This window comes from Clarias gariepinus, chromosome 2, assembly GCF_024256425.1.
Source record: "Clarias gariepinus isolate MV-2021 ecotype Netherlands chromosome 2, CGAR_prim_01v2, whole genome shotgun sequence".
Classification (NCBI taxonomy): Eukaryota; Metazoa; Chordata; class Actinopteri; order Siluriformes; family Clariidae; genus Clarias; species Clarias gariepinus.
In genome coordinates this window covers 803,803-823,761 of record NC_071101.1, presented here as the reverse complement: position 1 = coordinate 823,761, position 19,959 = coordinate 803,803, and the positions used below count along the sequence as shown (strand labels likewise).

General features: G+C 41.8%; 5 protein-coding genes across 5 annotated transcripts; 3 read left to right on the top strand and 2 right to left on the bottom strand.

The window, feature by feature from the left end:
• The first annotated feature begins 1,237 nt into the window (after window positions 1–1,237).
• On the top strand, window positions 1,238–1,887 carry LOC128543179 (histone H1-like). Its single transcript, XM_053513540.1, has one exon. The coding sequence runs from the start codon at window positions 1,258–1,260 to the stop codon at window positions 1,885–1,887; it is 630 nt and encodes a 209-aa protein (XP_053369515.1). The 5' UTR covers window positions 1,238–1,257.
• A 694-nt stretch (window positions 1,888–2,581) lies between these two features.
• Window positions 2,582–2,996, top strand: LOC128543128 (histone H2A-like). The gene has a single exon (XM_053513472.1). It carries the CDS (start codon window positions 2,593–2,595, stop codon window positions 2,977–2,979), a length of 387 nt encoding a protein of 128 aa, XP_053369447.1. The 5' UTR covers window positions 2,582–2,592; the 3' UTR covers window positions 2,980–2,996.
• A 963-nt stretch (window positions 2,997–3,959) lies between these two features.
• LOC128543109 (histone H3) lies at window positions 3,960–4,394 on the top strand. The gene has a single exon (XM_053513447.1). The coding sequence runs from the start codon at window positions 3,971–3,973 to the stop codon at window positions 4,379–4,381; it is 411 nt and encodes a 136-aa protein (XP_053369422.1). The 5' UTR covers window positions 3,960–3,970; the 3' UTR covers window positions 4,382–4,394.
• Window positions 4,395–18,326: 13,932 nt separating this feature from the next.
• On the bottom strand, window positions 18,327–18,750 carry LOC128543224 (histone H2B-like). The gene has a single exon (XM_053513592.1). The coding sequence runs from the start codon at window positions 18,724–18,726 to the stop codon at window positions 18,352–18,354; it is 375 nt and encodes a 124-aa protein (XP_053369567.1). The 5' UTR covers window positions 18,727–18,750; the 3' UTR covers window positions 18,327–18,351.
• Window positions 18,751–19,276: 526 nt separating this feature from the next.
• Window positions 19,277–19,588, bottom strand: LOC128543164 (histone H4). Its single transcript, XM_053513519.1, has one exon. It carries the CDS (start codon window positions 19,586–19,588, stop codon window positions 19,277–19,279), a length of 312 nt encoding a protein of 103 aa, XP_053369494.1.
• Between the last annotated feature and the right edge of the window lie 371 nt (window positions 19,589–19,959).

The following is a 19,959-nucleotide window of genomic DNA, read 5'->3' as shown; positions in this document are numbered from 1 at the left end:
TTGCTTTAATAACAGTCAACCTATTTTTCTGTTTGTATTGAATTCACACAGCAGAATAAACTGCCTTTTACATTTGCCATGAGTTTGTGTAGTGTTATCCTCTTTTTGAGAAGAGATAATGAATTTAACATGGTATTTTGCTTTGGGGAAATTTGACGCTGTTATACTTGGGTTAGGCACTGTGGGGACCAGGGTTCGATTTCCACCTCAGATCTGAATTCACACTGTCTGCATGTTCTTCCTATGTTACTTTCCTCCAGGTACTTCACAGGCAGTGGAGTGAGTGAGTATAGAAGATGAATAAAGTGAATAAAGTAGGGCACCATCCTGATTATTAAATGTCATATAGAATGTTTGATTGCTTAATATTTTTTAAAATTTGAAAACTAGTTAAAGTTAAAATAAAAATAATAATAATAATGATAATAATAATAATAATTCAATCTTTAACCACATTGCATAGAATATCATTTTAGTGTTTTTATCTTCACATCATACATTTCATAGGAATGACCGACTGTGTGTAATTTTTTCTGGCTAACACTATTCATAATTCACCCTCAACAGGTTGAAACAGTTGTGATTAGACATTAAAAATATATTTCAATATTCATTTAGGTAACTAATCAAAATCGTGGCTTAGCGGTTAGCGTTTTATTCTTGCACTTACAGGGTCTAACAAATAAACACACACACACTCTCTCTGGCTCTCTCAACCTGTCCCCCTAAGCTGTGCTTTACACAGACCAAAACAAGCTCTGTTTCATATCCCACACACAGCGCTCGGCCAGTGCTCACACATCAGGCTCACTGACAGGACTCGCCTTCAGTTCGGACCAGAGTTCTTACAGCGGTGCGACCTGTTTTGGTCCGGTTTTTACACACGACACGCACGAAATGCGCAGTCCGCCGGCTCGAGCTGCAGGCGCGCGGCGCACGTTTATGGCTACTGCGCGAGAGTGCGGCTGTCTAACTGACCGTGTCGGGCCTCGGAAGAAAGAGGAAAGGCCTTTCTCACTAAACGTGTGCTTGAACGCTTGAGATCTGCAGTCAGGACTCGGATATTCGCAGAGAAATGTCCGGAGAAAACACACTCGCTATCGTGTGACGGAAGCTCAGTCATTCAGCGGCTGCCTGGTTGAGTCTACACCGCTCTCATATGTGCTTTAAGATCAGAGGGGAGGGAGGTTCCAGTGTTTTACTGCGCGCTCAGCGTTATACTCGTTTATTCTACTTAGATCCCTAAAAGAGAGAGAGATGGCAGAAGTGGCTCCCGCGCCCGCCGCCGCGCCGGCCAAAGCGCCCAAGAAGAAAGCAGCTTCGCGGCCAAAGAAAGCCGGGCCTAGCGTCGGCGAGCTGATCGTCAAAGCGGTTTCCACGTCCAAGGAGAGGAACGGCGTGTCTTTCCCCGCCCTGAAGAAAGCTCTGGCTGCCGGTGGATACGATGTGGAGAAGAATAAGTCCCGCGTCAAGCTCGCCGTCAACAATCTGGTGGAAAAAGCGGTCTTGGTTCAGACCAAAGGCACCGGCGCGTCTGGCTCTTTCAAGCTGAACAAGAAGCAGGCCGAAGCCAAGAAAACCGCACCCAAAGCGAAGAAGCCGGCCGCCAAAAAGCCCGCGGCGGCGAAGAAGCCCAAGAAGGTAGCGGCCAAGAAACCCGCCGCCGCCGCCAAGAAGTCTCCTAAGAAGGCAAAGAAACCCGCCGCTGCCGCCAAGAAAGTCACCAAGAGCCCCAAGAAGGCGAAGAAGCCGGCGACCCCCAAAAAGGCAGCGAAGAGCCCCAAGAAGGCGAAGACGGTTAAGCCCAAGACTGCCAAGCCTAAAGCATCCAAGACTGCCAAGCCTAAAGCGCCCAAGGCGAAAAAGGCAGCTCCTAAAAAGAAGTAAACTTGTTAAGTTTATTTCTTTCATATTTCCCCCTGAACGGCTCTTTTAAGAGCCACCTATGTTGTCATTTAATGAGCAATAACCCACTTTTTTTGTCGAACTACATAAATAGAATTAACCATGCTGTTTAATACTATACGATTCTATGGAGTCTTATGATTTCGAGAATTTGTTAGTTAGTTTACACTTCAATCTAGTCATGTAAGAGTATTGAAATGCATGTTAGCCGGAAGTATACGAGGTTTTTAATTCAATTTTATTTCAATTCAATTTTATTTGTATAGCGCTTTTAACAATTGGCATTGCCCCAAAGCAGCTTCACACAATCAAAATAATTATTTTGTTAATATATTAATTTTATACTTTTTTTTAAGTTTGTACGGAATTTGAATGTGTATGAATCAAAATGGTCAGATAGTTCCTGATCAAACTGTTGAGTAGACATGTTATGCAACATGTTGCAATTACATGATATGAGTGTTAATAATGCGTGTAAAATGAAAACATCAAAACTCTATTTCTGTTATCTTTTGATGAGACATGGGGCGGGGTTGGAGAGAAGTCGGAAATCAATGGCGTGTTAGTGATTGGCTGGTTTGTTACAACGATTGCAGCCAATGAGGATGCAGCAGTTTAGGCTATATTAGAGAGCACTAGAGAATGATTGCTTACATTTTCTATTCGAACACGTTAACGTAGTGAATCATGTCTGGAAGAGGCAAAACCGGTGGAAAGGCTCGTGCCAAGGCCAAGACTCGCTCATCCAGAGCCGGACTGCAGTTCCCCGTGGGCCGAGTCCACAGGCTCCTCCGTAAAGGGAACTACGCTGAGCGCGTTGGTGCCGGCGCTCCGGTCTACTTGGCCGCTGTGCTGGAGTATCTGACTGCTGAGATTCTAGAGTTGGCTGGTAACGCCGCCCGCGACAACAAGAAGACCCGTATCATTCCCCGGCACCTGCAGCTCGCCGTGCGTAACGATGAGGAGCTGAACAAACTGCTCGGCGGAGTGACCATCGCTCAGGGTGGTGTGCTGCCCAACATCCAGGCTGTGCTTCTGCCCAAGAAGACCGAGAAGCCGGCCAAGGCCAAGTAATTTCACCCACTGCTGCGTTTCAGTCCCCAAAGGCTCTTTTAAGAGCCACCCATTTTCCCTTTGAAAGTGCTTTTTCCTGTTTTTTCAGAAACACTGTTGTAATACGCGAATGAATAGGAATTATAAATATTTTGTAATAAGGCTACCTGAAAAAAGTTGTTCGTTTGAGACTTATTCTATATAATGTGTAGCTACTAGCATCAGTAATTCTACAGTGTCAGTTGTCAATTAAATAGTTTGTTAAATATGTGTTTTATCTTTTAAGTCTATTTTAGTTGAGCAAGAATGAGATCTGACTAGTATTTTCAGAGTAGAACCAATGTTCTCCAGTCAGGGGCGAGTCAGGGTTTAATTGTGTGCGACACTATATACTTGTCCATGTGAGAGTTGTGTTCGGCAGACAGTAATATTTTGAGCTACAGTGTTGCAGGAGACTTTTATGGAATGAATACAAGATTTAGTTTTTTTTATCTCCCTTCGAGTTCTTCCGACCAATGAGGTATGTGATGCTTTACTTTGTTTAAAGTTACCGAATGCTAGCGGACCTTACACAAGCGGAATGTGATGGTCAGGAACGACAAAAAGCCTCATGTGGCTTTTAGAATGAGAATAAAATGTGTATGAAATTTGCTGCCATGTTTTAACGTTGCACTATAAATGTGACTATTTTGAGATGTAAATGTACAAAACAAGTATAACCATGTAAATAACTTAGGGTTATGGTACATTTTGTTTTAAAACGCAAGCAGCGCGCTCGGTTTTGCATAAAGATAATGGGGGAGTTTCAAACCGAGTCAGTGGGAGAAGAGCAGCCAATAAAAGTAAACCCTCGTCACGTTACGGAGTGACGTAACACGTTGGAACCAATGACAGGCGGCGCTTTCAAGCCGCCCAATCAGCGCAGCCGAGCGTTAGGCTGTAAATAGGCCGCGCTCTCTCGTGTCACTCATTTTGTTTTTCTCTCTAAAGAAATACAAGCAGCTCGTAAGCGATGGCAAGAACTAAGCAGACCGCGCGTAAATCCACCGGCGGTAAGGCGCCTAGAAAGCAGCTCGCCACTAAAGCTGCCCGCAAGAGCGCGCCTGCTACCGGCGGCGTGAAGAAGCCTCACCGTTACAGGCCCGGCACTGTGGCTCTGAGGGAGATTCGCCGTTATCAGAAGTCTACCGAGCTGCTGATCCGTAAGCTGCCGTTCCAGCGCCTGGTGAGAGAAATCGCTCAGGATTTTAAGACCGACCTGCGCTTTCAGAGCTCGGCTGTCATGGCCCTGCAGGAGGCGAGTGAGGCCTATCTGGTCGGTCTGTTCGAAGACACCAACCTGTGCGCTATTCACGCCAAGAGAGTGACCATTATGCCCAAGGACATTCAGCTGGCCCGCCGTATTCGCGGAGAGCGCGCTTAAACATCTTACGTTACGTCTTATATACACAAAGGCTCTTTTAAGAGCCACTTCATTGTTTCAGAAAAGTCGGCCATATTTTTTTCATATTCGAAAAGTTTCCATATTTTTAATAGGGTTGGGTTTTTACACATTTTCGTACACAAATTGACTGCAGTGAAAAGCTTTCACAATACATTATGTATCTATGATATTTGGCATTTAAAAAGGTTCGGAAGTCAGTTTTTTTGGGTGGTTTGGTATTACACAATTGAAATAAAGTCTATGTTTTTTTAAAAACATAAAAGCAAATATGCATTTTATATCATGACTTACAGATTTTGACACTGAGTTGGGCTGATATTTTAGTTTACAAATGCAGTAGATAAGGCTTGAGATTATTTTAAGAAAGTAATAGTAAGGAAGTATGCTTAATAGAGAATATTTAAAACTCGTTGTCCTACATCAAAACTTGCATGATAGTTATGTTTCTCTGTACATGATAAATATTTTAGTGGTACTATTGTTATAGCATATATAATGAGACTCTCTCCCCCCCCCCCATCACCAAACAGAATGGCCTTACTTCAATAAAATCATTTCAATAATACATTTTGAGGTGTTTAGTGCTGTTGTGTGTTATTATTGAGACACTCTGTGCTGGTATCTGCATTTAAATGCTAAAGCTATTTCAGCAGAATAGCTCAATTTGTCCACGTTTACATCGTGCATAACGTCGTAGGTGTGTGTGTGTCTCAGTTCATGTATGCAAATGATTCCTCAATATCCCAGAACCTTTATAGGTTATATACAGTGGTGTGAAAAACTATTTGCCACCTTCCTCATTTCTTATTCTTTTGCATGTTTGTCAGACAAAATGTTTCTGATCATCAAAGTAATTTAACTATTAGTCAAAGATAACACAAGTAAACACAAAATGCAGTTTTCAAATGATAGTTTTTATTATTTAGGGAGGGGGAAAAAAACGCAGGCGAAGATAACCAGCCCCCGACTCCGGCATTAGAGCCCTTACAGCGGGGCGAGTGGGTGACGACTCGGCGGCATAGTCGTTTAGCCAAAGCTAAGGCTAGCCCACCGGAGCACACCTCTTCTGCGCTTCACGTGTCCAACAGGTTTGCTCTCCTCAGTGATGAACCCGCTGAGAAACCTGAAAGAGCTCTGGTTACAGGAGACTCTATACTGAGACATGTGAAATTAGCCAGACCTTTAGGGGCGCCAGCGGCAGTGGTTAGGTGTATCCCGGGAGCCAGAGGACCGGACATAGCAGATAATCTTAGGGCTCTAGGACAGCACAGTATCTCAAAGAAAGTGGTACTTGCTGGAGCTAATGATATACGCCTGTTAGGGCGGGACGGTGTCCATCCCATTTGGGAAGGTGCTGCTCTCATTTCTTGCAGTATAGCTCATAGTCTTAGAAGAGGCCTAGTTAATCGGTGACAATCCAGAGCCCAGGCCAGGGAGCAGACAGACAGGCTAAACCAACCGACTGCTAGCTGCATAGAGTCGTCACTCAGGGTTCACTGTATTGAGACTGTGTCTGTTCCCCGAGTTAAGCAAAAATGTAGAAAGACCCAGAAAGTCTGTTTTCTTAATTTAATTAACATAGATATTACAAACTCAGATCACACTGAATGCGCAGCCGGCACCTCTGATCTGAAGCTAGGACTGTTAAATATTAGAAATCTCGCATCTAAAGCAGTTATAGTTAATGAAATTATCATGGATCAGGAATTTGATATACTCTGTTTAACAGAAATCTGGGTTAAACAGGACGAGTATGTAGCTCTAAATGAAGCTAGTCCTCCTGGATACAGCTACATACACCAGCCTCGGTTAACTGGTAGAGGAGGAGGCGTCGCAGTTATTCACGATGATAATTTAACTATTGTACAAAAACACGGACACAAATTTAATTCATTTGAAGTTCTCTATAGTAACATAACAAGTGTAGCTACAAATATTAAGTCAGCTCAATCGATTCCACTAATTGTCATTTACAGACCTCCAGGGCCGTACTCTGAATTTCTTAGTGAATTTGCAGATTTCCTCTCAAACCTAGTCGTTTCTGTAGACAAGGCGTTAATTGCTGGAGATTTTAATATTCATTTTAAGAATCCAGAAGACCCTCTGAGAACATAATTTATGCCATACTGGACTCAGTAGGAGTAAATCAGTGTGTAGTAGGACCTACTCATAAAGCAGGTCACACTTTAGATTTAATAATATTTTTCAGATTAAGTATAAGAAATTTATTTACAAGTCCATTGTCTGAAGCTATATCAGATCACTATCTTGTCTCAATTCAAGTGTGTCATAGTAATAAAGTACACACAGCGCCGCGCTACTGAACTAAACGTACATTTACATTAACTACCACACAGAGTTTTATCAGTAATCTCCTAGAGTTATTAACTTATACTAAGGCGACTGAATATCTAGAGTCTACGCTCCGTTATACCTTAGATAATGTAGCTCCAGTTAAAAGAAAAATTATTAAAGATAAGAAACTCGCTCCCTGGTATAACGATCATACACGCTCTTTAAAACAGACCGCTCGGAAATTAGAACGTAAATGGCGTCAAACTAAATTGTTAGTATTTCAAATAGCATGGAAGGAGAGCATCCTGAACTATAGAAAAGCTCTTAGTGTAGCTAGATCAACATATCTCTCCACTCTTATAGAAAATAACAAAAATAATCAGAGATTTTTATTTAATGCTGTAGCCAAATTAATCAGAAATAAGACCACTGCAGAAATCTCCACAACAACATCATGCAATAGTGAGGACTTCATGAACTTTTTTAATAATAAAATTGTAAATATTAGGCATAAAATTGAGGCTTTGAAACCGAACAATGTAAGTTATGCAGATGTTAATCTAGCCATGTCAGATCGGAACTTAAAATACTTTACTCCCCTTGAAGAGAATGAACTAATTTCACTCATCTCTTCTTCAAATTCATCAACCTGTATATTAGATCCTGTACCGACACATTTTCTTAAACAGATAGTACCAGCAATAACAGAACCCCTGTTGAGAATAATTAATTCTTCACTCAAGTTCAAGTTCAAGTAGGCTTTATTGTCACTTCAACCATATACAGTTAGTACACAGTGAAACGAAACAACGTTCCTCCAGGACCAAGGTGCTACATGCAACATAAACTTTCAACATAAATTAACAGAGAAGCTAAACTAGCTAGCTAGGAGGCCTAGTTAGCTGGCTAGCAGAGACAAGACAGATATTCCTAACATAAATTACAACATAAATTAACAAAAAAAAAAAAAAAAAAAAACTAACTAAAAAGACTAACTAACTAAAAAAGACTATCTACAGGTTTTTTTTGTTTTGTTTTTTTTTTCCCAGACAACAGACAACAACATAAAGTGCACGTGCAAATGTGCAAAACGAGCAACAACAAAGTGACAGTGCGACAACAACGACATATCAGAACATAAAAATATGGTGTTGAGGTAGTAAAAACATAGCAGCAAGAATTGGTATTTGTGCAAAAAGTAATGAATATTGTGCAGAAGAGATAAACAGTGAGGCATTTACAGATGTGTGTACGATAGTTTGTGTGGGTCAGTGTGTCTGCGCTTGTGTTGATTTGTCAGTCCAGTCACAGTGTTTTGATGTATTGATGTAGTTGAGTTGTAGTAGTTAAGCTGAGTGATAATGTTTGTGTGTGTGTGTGTGTGTGTGTGTGTGTGTGTGTGTGTGTGTGTGTGTGTGTGTGTGTGTGTTTATCAGTTCAGTCCCTTTTTGTTGAGGAGACGGATGGCTTGTGGAAAAAAGCTGTTGCACAGTCTGGATGTGTGTGCCCGAATGCTTCGGTACCTTTTTCCAGATGGCAGGAGTGTGAAGTGTGTGTAAGAGGGGTGTGTCTGATCGGCCACAATGCTGTTGGCTTTGCGGATGCAGCGTGTGGTGTAGATGTCTTCAATGGAGGGAAGAGAGACCCCAATGATCTTCTCCGCTGTCCTTACTATCCGCTGTAGGGTTTTGCGGTCCGATATGGCACAATTCTCAAACCAGACAGTGATGCAGCTGCTCAGGATGCTCTCGATAGTCCCTCTATAGAAGGTGATCAGGATCGGTGGTGGAAGCTGGGCCTTTCTCAGTCTTCTCAGAAAGAAGAGACGCTGTTGGGCTTTCTTGTGTAGGGAGCTGGTGTTGAGGGACCAGTTGAGGTCCTTCTCCAGGTGGACACCCAGGAATTTAGTGTTTTCGACAATCTCCACAGAGGAGCCGTTGATGCTCAGCGGAGAATGGTCGCCTCGTGTCCTCCTGAAGTCAACAACCATCTCTTTTGTCTTGTCAACATTCAGAGACAGGTTGTTGTTGTTGCACCAGTCCGTCAGCCTCTGCACTTCCTCTCTGTACGCTGACTCGTCGTTCTTGCTAATAAGACCCACCACGGTCGTGTCATCAGCATTGGTTATGTTCCAAAATCTTTTAAATTAGCAGTTATCAAACCAATAATTAAGAAACCTGACCTCGACCCCTGTCAGCTGTCCAATTACAGGCCAATATCAAACCTCCCCATAATCTCTAAGATTCTGGAAAAGATAGTAGCGGAGCAGCTATGCTCATGTCTACAAAGAAATGGCATACATGAACTGTATCAGTCAGGATTTAGGCCTCATCACAGCACAGAGACAGCACTCGTTAAAGTAGTAAATGACCTCCTATTGGCCTCTGATCAGGGTTGTGTAACTATGCTTGTATTACTCGTATTACTAGCTTTTGACACCATTGATCACGCTATTCTTCTTCACAGATTAAAAAATGTAGTAGGAATTAAGGGTACAGCCCTCTCCTGTCCGATCTGTATCAGTATGTAGACTTAAATTATGATTATTCTGAATGTTCCCTAGTGGAGTTTGGTGTTCCACAGGGGTCAGTTTTAGGCTCATTGCTTTTTTTTCCTTTACATGCTTCCTCTGGGCAACATAATCCTTAAGCATGGTATTAGTTTTCACTGTTATGTGTGCAGGACATAAGAAATTGGATGTTATTTAACTTCCTTCTGCTTAATCCAGATAAGACAGAAGTTCTAGTCATAGGACCGCATACAGCTAGAAGTAAGATTCTAGATCACTCTGTAACTTTAGCTGGCCTTTCTGTTCTATCGAATGCAACAGTAAAAGACCTTGGTGTGATTATAGATTCCAGTCTTTCATTTGAAGCTCATGTAGATAATATTACCAGGATAGCATTCTTTCACCTCAGAAATATTGCCAAGATAAGAAATATATTGTCGCTAAACGATGCACAAAAACTAGTTCATGCTTTTATCACCTCTAGGTGGGACTATTGTAATGCCTTACTGTCTGGTTGTCCAACTAGGTGCATAAACAAGCTTCAGCAATCCAGAATGCAAATCAAATTCAAAATCAAATTCAAATCAAATTTTAATCCAATTGAAATTTTATATGTCACGTACACAGCCACACACAGTACGATATGCAGTGAAATGCTTTTTCGACTACCAGTGACCTTAAAATAAAAGCTTAAACATAAGAAATAAATATGAATAAAAGGTAACACGGTAGATAATAAAGTTAACTGGAAAATATACTGTACAAGTAAAAATAAAGATATATTGCAGTAAAAGAAGTATTGCAGAAAAATGAAATTAACTAGTAAAATATACTGTGCTAAGTAACATAAAATAAATATATACTGTACAAATAAAAATAAAATATATATAATAAATAGAAAATAGAAATTTGTCCATATAAGTAATGTCAAAATGGCTGAGGTGTGCAAATATGCATAAAGTGACTTCTTAAAGTGTCTTATTATAAAAGTGATTTGTGCAGTGGTCCATAATAAAAGTATTGGCGCTTTTCCACTGCGTGGCACGACTCGGCTCGGCACGGCTCGGCACGACACCGCACGGCTCAGTTCGACTCAGTTTGCGTTTCCACTGCAGTTTAGTACCGCTTTAGAGTGGCCGTGATTATTCACGTGTCGTCATAGTTGCGCCGCCTCTACTGCCGTGACATCATCTAAACGCGCCACAACAAACACACAACAATGGAGCATATGGACGGAATGGTGTTCTTCATTCTCGGCATGTGGATGTTTTTAACAGCAAGACGAAGGAGTTTGTTTCAAAAGAGGCTGATGGCAGCCAAAGAAAACACATAAAAAAGACAAGAGAGTTTGGGAACTTTTACAACAACACGAAGACACCGACAACTTGTTATCTCGACGACGCACAAGGGTAAGCATCTAAAAAAAAGCTCATCACTAGCTAACTTTTATCACTGTTGCTAAGCATATAATAAACTTAACTGCCAGTGTTACATTAAAATGCAGATTCTGTATATTACAGGTCGTGCTTCAGAGTGGTGGGATGTGATTGTTCCCAGTTTTACAAACACTCAGTAGCTGGAGATCTTTAGAATGTCTGAAGAAACATTCATCCACTTATGCAACAAACTGCGTCCAGCGATGGAGTGACGGGACACAAACCTCCGTGTGTGTGTACCTTTAAAGAAAGCTGTAAGCATAACAACTGTGTCGGTGTGTTCAGGAGTTCTGTGCAGCAGCAGAAACCCTGTTGGTCCCAGAGCCAATTCGTTAACCAGCACGCGTAGTTGTTAAAAATGCCTTCGGTCGATTAAAAGGAAGATGGCGATGCATTATGAAAAATGACTGTGCTGTCAACCTTGTGAAGTCCATGGTGTTGACATGTTGTGCTCTACATAACCTTTGTGAGAGTCATGGTGAGATCAAACCCCAGCAGCAGAGACTGTGGTGGCAGTGCCACAGGCTGTAGAGGAGGAGGGCAGGGATGTCCGTGCAGGTCTGATGCGTTACTTGAGTAGCTAACTATTCACGTAGCATGTTCTGTAAAGTGTATTATCAATAAATTTCAAAAAAAAAAAAAAAAAAAAACACACAAAAACAAACACCTATGGCATTAGTCAGCAAGAGAGTTCTATTCCCGTCGGCCACTCATTGCCTGGACAAGCATCCCCATAACATTGAGGAATGCTTGATTGAAAGCTGCCGTCTGAGAGTGTTCCTCTGCCCTCAAGGCCGCTTCCTGCTCCCTCGCTTGTTTGGCCTCTTCCAGTGTCATCTGCAAGTGGCGCTCCCTCTGGGCACGGTTCAGCTCCTGCTGCTCAATGTCTGCCACCTGCATCTCTCTTAATGCAGCAATATGTTCCTGATGGTGCAGGCTCCGTTTCCTCTTGCCTGGACCAAAGCGTAGAAAATTGGAGTGAAAATGAGAGAAATTATTTTTGAAATTCATTTGATTTTACTCAATTACATTTACAGTATCTATGGTATTGTATAGTATTATTATTTATGGTATTAAACTATTCATGGTAAGCAACAGTAATTCATGAGACACGGTATATAAGGATATATATCCTATATTGTGATATCCTATTTGTACATAATATGATATATGAAGTATCAAATGTGTATTGTACCTGTTAACACACGCTGCGGTGTCGCCGTGCAGCTGGAGGCCGATGGTGTTGGCGGGCGTGGTGGAGACGCTGCTAGCACCGCTTGGGAAGAGGAGTCGTCGTCCTTGCATGTAGAAAGTACAAGTGAATCGATCGTGGACAATGAGTCTGAAACGCAAAGTTTGTCTAATCAGTTGGGAATACACAAATTACTGCAACACAACAAAAAAAACATGAACATCATGAACAATAGCACTACCACTGATACATGTTAGCTACTAGGAGTTCGTGCTTCATTAAGGCCATGATTTTACAGTCAAATTGCGATATAAAATAAGCATCGACGGTCAATAAAACCAGAAAAGTTAGGATTTCAAGCGTTATAAAAACACAACGTACCATCCTCGATCGTGTTCTCCAACAACAATGGCATGGCCGAGTCCAGGGCACCCTCCCTTCCATTGCTCGTTGGTCTGCCTCCGTAGATTGCGTCCATTTGGGCGAACCACTTCCTCGACCGCCTGTTTGAACCACTCCGGCTGTTGTGGTCCTTTATACTTCTGTAGTCGTTCTTCATTTTTTTTTTACTTTTTTAACTTGTCCCTACAATGTTTGTAAGTCCGATGGTAGCCGTGTGCGGCCAAGAGCTTAGCGACCTCCTGAAAAACTTTTTCATTCCGCGTCGCCCCATCAAGCTCTCGCTGGATCCGCTACCAATGAGAGGAACGTCTGTACTTCCTCAATAGACCATGAAACAGCCATTTTTTTTGTTAATACAGTACAAAAAGGTGCGTCCAATCCTTCGTTGGCTCTGCTAATAATACTCGCGGGTCTGTTGTGTCTCGTGTCACAAGTTCAGTGACGCAGTAATGACGATTTTTTCCGGCCAATCAGTGACCAGCAGAGTTTACACATCACGTTTTGGTAACGGTTCGGCGCGCTTGGAACCTCGGCTGAGGTGGTACTAAAAAAAGGACCAGGTACCAGGTACTGTTCCCAGTGGAAAACCCCCCAAAAGTGAGCTGAACTGAACCATGCCGTGCCGTACTATGCAGTGGAAAAGCGCCATATAAGTATATAGTGCGAAAAGTGTGCATGAATGTGTCCATAGTGTCCATGAATGCCCAGTCAGTGTTGGATGTAAAAGAGATAATATTAGTCCTGTATTGTGTTGTGGTTGAGAAACCTTATGGCCTGCGGGAAGAAGCTCCTCCTCAATCTCTCTGTATTGGTCTTCAGGGAGCGGAATCGCTTCCCAGACCGCAACAGAAAGAACAGTCCATTGTTGGGATGGCTGAGGTCCTTCACCATCTTCCTGGCCTTAGTCCAGCACCGTTTGCTGTAGATCGAGTTGCAGGTCAGGGATGCAGATGATTCGTTCAGCTCAACGCACCACTCTCTGCAGCAGCGAGAGTCCTCACTAGAACCAAAAGATACGAGCACATCACACCTATCTTATCTTCACTTCATGGTCTCGCACCGCAGTATCTGAGCGAACTGCTAGTGTCTTACGATCCGCTACGCCTACTTTGATAAAAGGATGCAGGCTGCTTATCAGTACCGCGTATTATGAAACCTAAAGCAAGGGGCGGAGCTTTTTCTTACAAAGCCCCGAAATTATGGAATAGTCTTCCAATAAGTGTTCGGGACTCAGACACAGTCTCAGTGTTTAAGTCCAGGCTAAAAACCTATTTATTTAATCAGGCATTTTTATAAATAGATTAGCCTTAGGTAAAGGAGCAGATCTGGGGGACTCATGGACGTAGAGTATTATGGTGAACTGGTATGTTTGGATGCTGTCCTCCCCACTCTCATTGATCACTCAGGTTTGTTGACGGTGAGGTGATTGGTTGCTTTACATCTCAGGAAGCCCTCATGTCTGTGTTTCCTTCTGGCTCTCCCTTTTAGTTATGATGTCATAGTTAGTCCTGCCAGAGTCTCTGCTTGCACTCTACAGTAAAAATAGAGTAAATATAGATGTACATTAACATTATATGACTGTGACCAGACCTAACTGTTATCTCTTCTCTTCTGCTCTCTCTCCTGCTCTTTCTCTTCCCTCTCTCCCCCTCTCTCTCTGTCGAGCTACACATGTTGTTCCTGGAGATGGTTGTTGGGGATCTCGTCACATGGATTCCCTGTGTGTCTCTTTGGGATGCGTCTCGTGTCTGGGGATGGTTCTTTCTACCTAGAAGACGGTTCTGGCCTTGACTGGTGTTGGCTGTTGGATGTAGCTGTTTCTCTAAGGACTTGACTCTTCAATAGTTCAGGACTGGAACTTTATACAAGTCTACCTGTGTTTTCAATAACTAACTGGACTCCATATTAACATCAATTAACATCAACTGTTATGCTGAACTGCCTGCCAACTAACACACAGTATAAATGCAGATCAATTCCTGCTTTCTGTTTCACCATGGATCAATTTGAGTCCATCAGAATACTTAAAAAGGTCATGTTGCCTTACTGTATGCCGAACAGGGAATGCCCTTGAAATGGGTGTTTCAACAAGACAACGACCACAGACACACCAGTAAGCGATCAGCATCTTGGTTCCAGACCAACAAGATTGACGTTATGGAGTGGTAGCCCAATCCCCAGCCCCTTATCCAATAGAAAAGTTGTGGCCTGACAAAGGTTTTTGAGGCAAAACCAAGAACTGTAAGAGGAATTGTGGCGTGTAGCACAATTGTCACAGATGTAAAGCAGTTCTCAGAAAGCAGGTTATACAACTAAATATTAGTTCAGAGATGCACAAAAAGATTAAACTTTAAGCAATTTTGTTTAAACTTTTTTCTACAGTACACACTGCTATTATTTTGAACACAACTGTATATATATATATATATATATATATATATATATATATATATATATATATATATATATACAGTTGTGTTTAAAATAATAGCAGTATAATGTGCGCGTATAAATAACTGACAGTCATCAATAATGATGACCTACTGTTATAACATGGCTGGACTGGCCATAGGGCATACAGGGCATTTGCCCGGTGGGCCGATGGTGATTTTCGGATGGATTCGGGGCTGGACCAATTACAGCCGAGGAGGTCAGATGCACCCTCCCCCTTGTAACGGCTCAGCAATCACATATCATTGCTGAACAAAAATGGAGAACAAAAAACGCAAAGGAGTAGGAGGAGCCGAAAAAATTAGGGCCAAAAAGAAACTAGCCCTTCAGGCAGATGCTGCCAAATGTGCTAAAATATTACAGTTGTTTGGTGGCTATAGTGGAGCTTCCACTTCAGTAAAATTAGAAAGTGATGGAGGCCAGCAGCCGCAGGTTGAAGAGTGAAAGGGGAGGCAGGAGGAGGAGAGACCCGAGGAGTAAAACCAAGTAAAACCATAAAAAAAACTTATAAACCAAGTAGGTGTAGCTTATTTTCGTTGTGCTTGCTAACGTTTTACAGTAAGTTACAATAACTCCTACTGTGTACTAGTTAGCATGATGACAGAGTTTCTATGCTGGTGCTATGATGTTACTGAGAGTGAATTATTGATAAGGTTAGTTAGTATGGGTTGCCAAACGTAAAAAACGTAATCGTCCCGAATTCAGAGAAAATATTACGTGTTACGTATTGAGGTGAAAAGGAACGCGATTTGTCCTGTATTTCAGCTAGAATAAAAAAATAAATTAAAAAACACACAAAGCTGGAGTTATCCTGTGTCTTTACGCTGCGCAGCTGCCTCGGCTTCTCTCATTCTCTCCCCCTCCTTCTCCTGTTGATCAACTGATCGGTTTATCAGCTGTTTGCTAGAGCCACATAAAAGCTGCTAGTCATGATCGGTTTGGATATGTGAGAGAGAAACATAAAGGTAAAACCAGGAGATGTCCTTATTCAATCATCAGAGTTGAACAGGTGATGGAGAAACAAGTTTATCTTTTAGGTGACATGAATGAGTTGAAGGGAAGTTATGAACTGTTTCTGACAGACAAATAACACCAGGATCCTTTTCTACATAGCTGACAGCTGGTAACTGTGCAGGGGCGGGTCTAGCAAAGTTTTGCCAGGGGGCCAGGTAGGGCATTAACAAGGAAAGGGGGTCACAAAGAAATACTTTTCTTTCTTATTCTCATTTTAAATGTCTAGCTTTTAAATAATTATCTGAATCTTACAACCAAAGTGGTCATTTGATGTTAAATGTATAGAAATCCATTATCGTTTATAGTAAATATTAAGTCTAAAAATATTAAGTCTAAAAATATTAAGTCTCTGTAAGCCCAGTAAGCTTACCATCTGTGCAGTCTGAAATTATGTCGAAGAAAGATGTTGAATCTATTTAATTATTGTAGAAAAATAATTTATTTCTGTGCATTTGTGTTAGGATTTAGCTGGTTGTGGCAGCCCAGGTCTCTGGATGACACTCCAGCGATCGTGATCCCTGTGTTTTGTTGTGTTGTCAGTTCTTGTGCCATGTACTGTGTGTAAAATGTCATCAAAAATTCAATTAAGTGTTATTCTTTCTCAACTTTCTTTCTCTGTCTCCTTTCACTTTTTAAAGGTTGCCATGTTTAAAAAATATTTTGTGCTGCCATGCTGTTTGTTGATGTGGTAAATAAATAGTTTATGAAAATATCACTAAATCTCTAATTTATTAATTTTAATACTCATTATAGATCATGTCTCACCTTTAGTCTTCTCTGTCTTAATTTCAGGTTTCCACCATGTGTTGTAGATAGTTCAGGAGGTTAACTCGACCAAGCTGTCTTTTGTTTTCCGCTAAGTACTGTTTAGAATACCAGAATAGGGAGGATGGTGTAGGTTTAAGTTAGATTGATACATATATACCAACAGGACAGTGTACATCGCTGTCAGAACAGCGGGTGTTTTCATTCAAAGGCTTTATGGCTTTGCCAATAATACCTAGTGGGCCGGTCTCTAGTCAAAATGCCCGGGCCGATTTTTTGTCCCAGTCCAGCCCTGTGTTATAATAATAACAAAGATTACTTACTATTATAGGTTTCCAATGTGTGAATTTAAGCTTTTGTTTTCAACGCATCCTATATCCTATCAGTCACTTGTGCCCGGGACCACAAAAGTTATTTTGTGCCATATATATACTCAGCAAAAAAAGAAACGTCCTCTTTTCAGGACTGTGTATTTCAACAATAATGTTGTAAAAAACCAAATACTTTACAGATCTTCATTGTAAAGGGTTTAAACAATGTTTTCCATGCATGTTCAATTAACCATAATCAATTAATTAACATGCACCTGTGGAATGGTCGTTAAGACCTTAACAGCTTACAGAAAGTAGGCATTTAAGGTCACAGTTCTAAAAACGCAGGACACTAAAGAGACTTGTCTACCGACTGTGAAAAACACCCAAAGAAAGATGCCCAGGGTCCCTGCTCATCTGCGTGAACGTGCATTAGGCATGCTGCAGGGAGGCATGAGGACCGCTGGTGTGGCTAGGGGATAAATCGCCACGTCTGCACCGTGAGACGCCTAAGACGGCGCTACGGGGAGACAGGAAGGACGGCCGATCATCCTCGCAGTGGAAGACCACGTGTAACGACACCCGCACAGATTGGGTACATCCGAATATCACACCTGCGTGACAGGTATAGGATGGCCACAACAACTGCCCGAGTCACACCAGGAACACACAATCCCTCCATCAGTGCTCAGACTGTCCGCAATAGGCAGTCCATGAGGAGGAGATGCACTGCAGTACTTCAAGCAGCTGGTGGCCACCAGATACTGACTGGTACTTTTGATTTTGAGCCTTATGGTGTTGACTCTTTTAGTGTTCGTACAAATATTTACACATTAAGTTTACTACTGTAAAAACAGTTAAAAGTTAGAGGATGTTTCTTTTTTGCGGAATATATATATATATATACACACAAAATCTTTCAAAAAAGTGATTTTGGTAAACATCTTACTGAAGTATTCTGTGATAAGCAGTACAATAGGCTTCATCTTATCATATAATCAAAATCTTTTTTCCCCCTTAAAAATGTGGGGTATGAGCTCCAGTAAATAAGGTCTGCAGGACGTACACAACGAATGCAAGCTCAAAATTGTAAAGTTTACAAGAGCTGAAAAAAAGGTCTGATGAAACATTATAAATATGTATTATAGTGGATTCATAATGGAACCAAACAACCCCAGTCACTTTACATGAGTGAGAGTCAACAGGAGAGTTAAATATTTATATAATAAGTTTATTTATTCCACTGTGTTTTTTCCCTAGTCTTCATGTTGTATTAAATTAAATTCCTTTGATCGTCCGAGATTCATGGTTTTATTTGTTGTAAGAAAAAGTAACAGCTACGAGTAGAGCAGAGTTGTAAAGCTGCTATGTGCTAGTTTTGAACAGCTCTGTACGGCTAGAAACTACTTTGATCTAGAACAATACAGCTTAAAAATTCTATTGGATTTACAAGTGGCTCCTAGAAAACGACTTCGAAATACACAATCCTACACTGCAGGAAATCACTCTTTGACGGACAACATGGGTGGCTCTTAAAAGAACCGTTGTGTTGATGAAGGCGGCGGTGACGCGCTTTACTTGGAGCTGGTGTATTTAGTCACGGCCTTGGTGCCCTCGGACACGGCGTGCTTGGCCAACTCACCGGGCAGCAACAGGCGCACGGCGGTCTGGATCTCCCGGGAAGTGATGGTGGAGCGTTTGTTGTAGTGAGCCAGACGAGAGGACTCACCCGCAATACGCTCGAAGATGTCGTTAACGAACGAATTCATAATTCCCATCGCCTTGGACGAAATGCCGGTGTCGGGGTGAACCTGCTTCAGGACTTTGTAGACGTAGATAGCGTAGCTCTCCTTCCTGGACTTTCTGCGCTTCTTGCCTCCTTTGCCGGCGGTCTTGGTCACGGCTTTCTTCGAGCCCTTCTTGGGAGCGGTCTTGGCTGGCTCAGGCATGGTGCTGTTACTTCTGGATGAAACTGAAAGAAGAATGAAAAGCGCCGTCTCGAGGCCCCTCTATGTACAGGTCACATTGTAATTAAGCACAAGCCAAGAACGGATTTTGATTGGTCTATATCCAAAACCTCAACACGTGAGGGACCTCCTACCACCTCAGTCTTTTCCTGTTACTCCTCCCCCTCCGCTTCGCTTTGTGTCCCTTCCCGCCGTTTTAGAGTCGGGGGTTAATTTATTTTTACAATAATTTCATACAGAAATTAAGTAGATCACGCGTTCAACACTTAGAAAAGACCATGTAAATATAATTCGTAAATGAACGCTATCTTTTAAAAGTCCACATTAAAAAGTAATGTGTACCACATACACTTTAAATACTTTGTTCATTTGATTTTTGGTGTTTTATATAAACATCATACAGCTTTTAAACGGTGTTTACTAGATTGTAAATACTTCACTTTTACACACATACAGAAATAAAAACTCTTTTGCTGGAGATGTGGGTGGCTCTTAAAAGAGCCGTTGTGTTCGTGTCGTTAGCCGTTAGTGTTTAACCGCCGAAGCCGTACAGGGTGCGTCCCTGGCGTTTCAGAGCGTACACCACATCCATGGCGGTGACGGTCTTTCTCTTAGCATGCTCGGTGTAGGTGACGGCGTCGCGGATGACGTTCTCCAGAAACACCTTGAGTACACCACGAGTCTCCTCGTAGATCAGACCGGAAATACGTTTCACTCCACCACGGCGCGCCAGACGGCGAATAGCGGGCTTGGTGATTCCCTGGATGTTATCGCGGAGAACCTTACGATGACGCTTAGCGCCTCCCTTCCCGAGTCCTTTCCCGCCTTTTCCTCTTCCTGACATCGTGCTATTTCCGCAAAGTTAAACAACAGACTAGTACTTAGAATTCAACGATGACGTATTTATTCGCCTCCAGAGGACCTACTTGAGACCAGGCAAGGAGGCGGGACTAAGACCAACGGTCGTGTAATATGATGTTTTTTCCTTTAAATAATAGTTGGAGGAGAAGTACTTTTTTTTCTTAAAGATATATAAAATGCGTGATTACATTTTATACCAAATAAATCATACATCCAAACAGCAAATAAGCATCCGCGAGACCTGATAGAAATATAAATTTTAATGTAACGTAATGTAAGTATTAGTAGTACTTTGTATAATTTTGCATATACGGCATAAATGTTGAAACATTTTTACATATCAGTGTAATTAAC